The sequence below is a fragment of the Sorghum bicolor genome, chromosome 8, assembly GCF_000003195.3.
Source record: "Sorghum bicolor cultivar BTx623 chromosome 8, Sorghum_bicolor_NCBIv3, whole genome shotgun sequence".
In the NCBI taxonomy this organism is placed as follows: domain Eukaryota; kingdom Viridiplantae; phylum Streptophyta; class Magnoliopsida; order Poales; family Poaceae; genus Sorghum; species Sorghum bicolor.
In genome coordinates, this window is record NC_012877.2 from 57,940,696 (window position 1) to 57,943,853 (window position 3,158).

At 48.1% G+C, this 3,158-nt stretch overlaps 1 protein-coding gene across 1 annotated transcript; it reads left to right on the top strand.

Annotated features, from left to right (window-relative positions):
* Nucleotides 686-2,372, top strand: LOC8074293 (glucan endo-1,3-beta-glucosidase GII). Its single transcript, XM_002442371.2, has 2 exons — nt 686-842; nt 1,249-2,372. Exons 1-2 carry the CDS (start codon nt 776-778, stop codon nt 2,172-2,174), a joined length of 993 nt encoding a protein of 330 aa, XP_002442416.1. The 5' UTR covers nt 686-775; the 3' UTR covers nt 2,175-2,372.

Consider the following 3,158-nt stretch of genomic DNA (forward strand, 5'->3'; position numbering starts at 1 on the left):
GCGGCGGGGGCAGCGAGTGCGAGAAAGAGTGGGCACGAGGTTCATGAGATAGGGTGGGAACGGATAAGAAGCCAAGGGCGCAGCGCTCGTGGGTCAGTCGAGTCGTGCGGGTCCGTCCGGTTTGTCCGGACGCGCTAGAAGGAGCATTACCGATATTGTTTCCACGGGCCTGGGGTCAGGCGAAACCGCGTGTGTATAGTAGCGTGATCTCTACGGTACGAACGGGGGCCCTGCCGCCGTGGCCTGATCTGTCTGGTCCATGCAAACGACGTACGTGTACGTAGACGACTAATTGACTATGTAATGTGTATAGCTTCCCAGCGCCCATAAGTACGTGTTGGAATTCCACGAACAAGACAAAGACACATTAGACTTTGAACATGCTATAGACACAACCAGAGGTCAATTTTCATATTTATAACAATTAATTAGTCTTCCGATCTATATATAGGTCCTGCCGTAATTGATGGGTGATGCCCTCATCATACGGTTTAGGCCTAACACAGTGTCTTGTGTTGAATTTGGTCAAGCCTTTATTTTCTTATACAGCTTGCATAGCACTATATATGAGAGATGAGACAGCGACTGACGACGTACGTTATGGGTAATTTGGAAAGCTGAAATGGACTATCTGCAACTTGGCCAGAGACGACCCAGCAGTCCTTTTAAGCTTGCTTCATTTGTGCTTGTATAAATAGGGTAGCCAACTCAGTACATTTTCGTGCAAAAAACGTACACGGTGCAACGTATATATATTACACGGCGAATTGAGAGTATGGCCTCCGTGCTTGCCGCCACGGCATTGCTCATTGGAGCCTTGGCCTTGGCGTCCATCCCAACAGGTAACAACTTTGTTAACATGCATGCATGCATGTCAGCTCAGCGTTGCTACTACTGTCAGTCACTCACTCATAACATGATGTATATATATTATTAATTGTTTAGTTTCAAAAAATTTTACAAAATGAACACTGTAACATTTTTATTTGTATTTGACAAATATTATTCAATCATAGACTAACTAGGCTCAAAAGATTCGTCTCATAAATTAATTACATGCATATTTTACAATTAGTTATTATTTTTATTTGTATTTAATGTTCTATGCATGCGCTGCAAGATTCGATGTAACGGGAAATCTAAATTTTTTTTAAATTCTTTTTGGAACTAAACAAGGCCTAATTATACATACTACTGTACACTAATTGATACCATGATGTATATACGTGTGCATGACTGTACGTACAGCGGTGCAATCCATCGGCGTGTGCTACGGCACCCAGGGCGACGGCCTACCGTCGGCAGCCGACGTGGTCCAGCTCTACCAGTCCAAGGGAATCGGCGCCATGCGCATCTACTCCCCAGACGCCACCATTCTGCAGGCCCTGCGCGGCTCCGGCATCGACGTCATCGTCGACGAGACCAACCTCGACGCGCTCATCTCCGACGCCGGCAGCTGGGTGCAGGCCAACGTGCAGCCGTACATCGGCGACGTGAAGTTCAAGTACATCGCCGTCGGCAACGAGGTGGAAGGCAGCGACACGCAGAAGATCCTCCCGGCCATGCAGAGCCTCGCCGGCGCGCTCTCCGCGGCAGGGTTCGGCGACATCAAGGTGTCCACGGCCGTCAAGATGAGCGTGCTCGCCACGTCCTCGCCGCCGTCCAGCGGCGCGTTCAAGGACTCCTCCGTCATGGGCCCCGTCGTCAGGTTCCTCGCCGGCAGCGGCGCGCCGCTGCTGGCCAACGTCTACCCCTACTTCGCCTACCGGGACGCCGGCGGATCGATCGACCTCGGCTTCTCGCTCTTCGAGCAGAGCTCGACGACGGTGAACGACGACGGACATGTCTACACCAACCTCTTCGACGCCATGGCCGACGCGATCTACTCGGCCATGGAGAAGGAAGGTGAGTCCGGTGTGCCCATCGTCGTGTCGGAGAGCGGGTGGCCGTCGGACGGCGGCGGCTTGGGGGCGTCGGTGGACAACGCGCAGACCTACAACCAGAACCTGATCAACCATGTCGGCAATGGCACGCCCAAGAGGTCCGGGCCGCTGGAAACCTACATATTCGCCATGTTCAACGAGAACAAGAAGCAGGGGGACGAGACGGAGAAGCACTTTGGGCTCTTCAACGGGCAGGACAAGTCCCCGGTGTACCCTATTAGTTTCTCATGAAAAGGACGATCGACGGGGAAATTAAAGCTGAAAAAGACATTCTTATATGATCAAACTATATATAGTATGTGATTTTTAGCTTCTTGTACGGGCTATGTACTATACGTAAGATTAACCCCAGGAAATAATAATACTACCTGGCGGTGGCATTCTTATATCTCGATCAATAAAATATTAAGCGAGTGTTGTTACATTTCATCAGATGTCCAAATTTTGAGATGAGTTCATCTGACATTCTAATCTTACTACTACTAATTTGAGGCCCCAACGGAGGCATCACGTTAATTCTCACACTAGAGACGCTAGGAAAAAAGATAAATTCTAGAAATTCTCAAAATAATCTGAAACATCCAGCCCTGGATTTTGCAGAGTCTAATCATCATCATAGATATTAGCCATTAGATCTATTGTAGTTTATTCTTACTATTACTAATTAGAGGCCCCAACGGAGGCACCACATTAATTCTCACCAGACGCGCTAGAAAAAAAAAAGATAAACCCTAGAAATTCACAATAATATGAAACATCTGGCCCTTAATTTGGCAGAGTCTAATCATCATCACAGATACTAGCCATTAGTGCCTTCCGCTTATGACGAGAACTATCTAATAAAGATGGGCGCTTGCATGCAAACCCTAAATCCTAAACCTTCCGCTCGCCTCTCCTCCTGCGTGCATCAAGAGGAAGAGGAACGAGTCTATGACTTTATTCTATATTTTCTTCATTTTTCCCTTTGACGCATGGGGCCCAGGTGCAAGTGAGATAGATACATAGGTGGAGTTGTACCAAACAATCGTGAATCTCAGATCCACGGTGGAGCTGCTGCACGGTGGATCCAGGTGAATCTCAGATCCTGATTAACTTTTTGCAGTGGTGGAGCTCTACCAAACAACCCCAAAGGACTCTTTGGTTTCGATATCAAGAATCACTTGTGATCATTAAGAAAGGCATGGTAGCAGGAAGATTCGATGCCAACACTGAAAT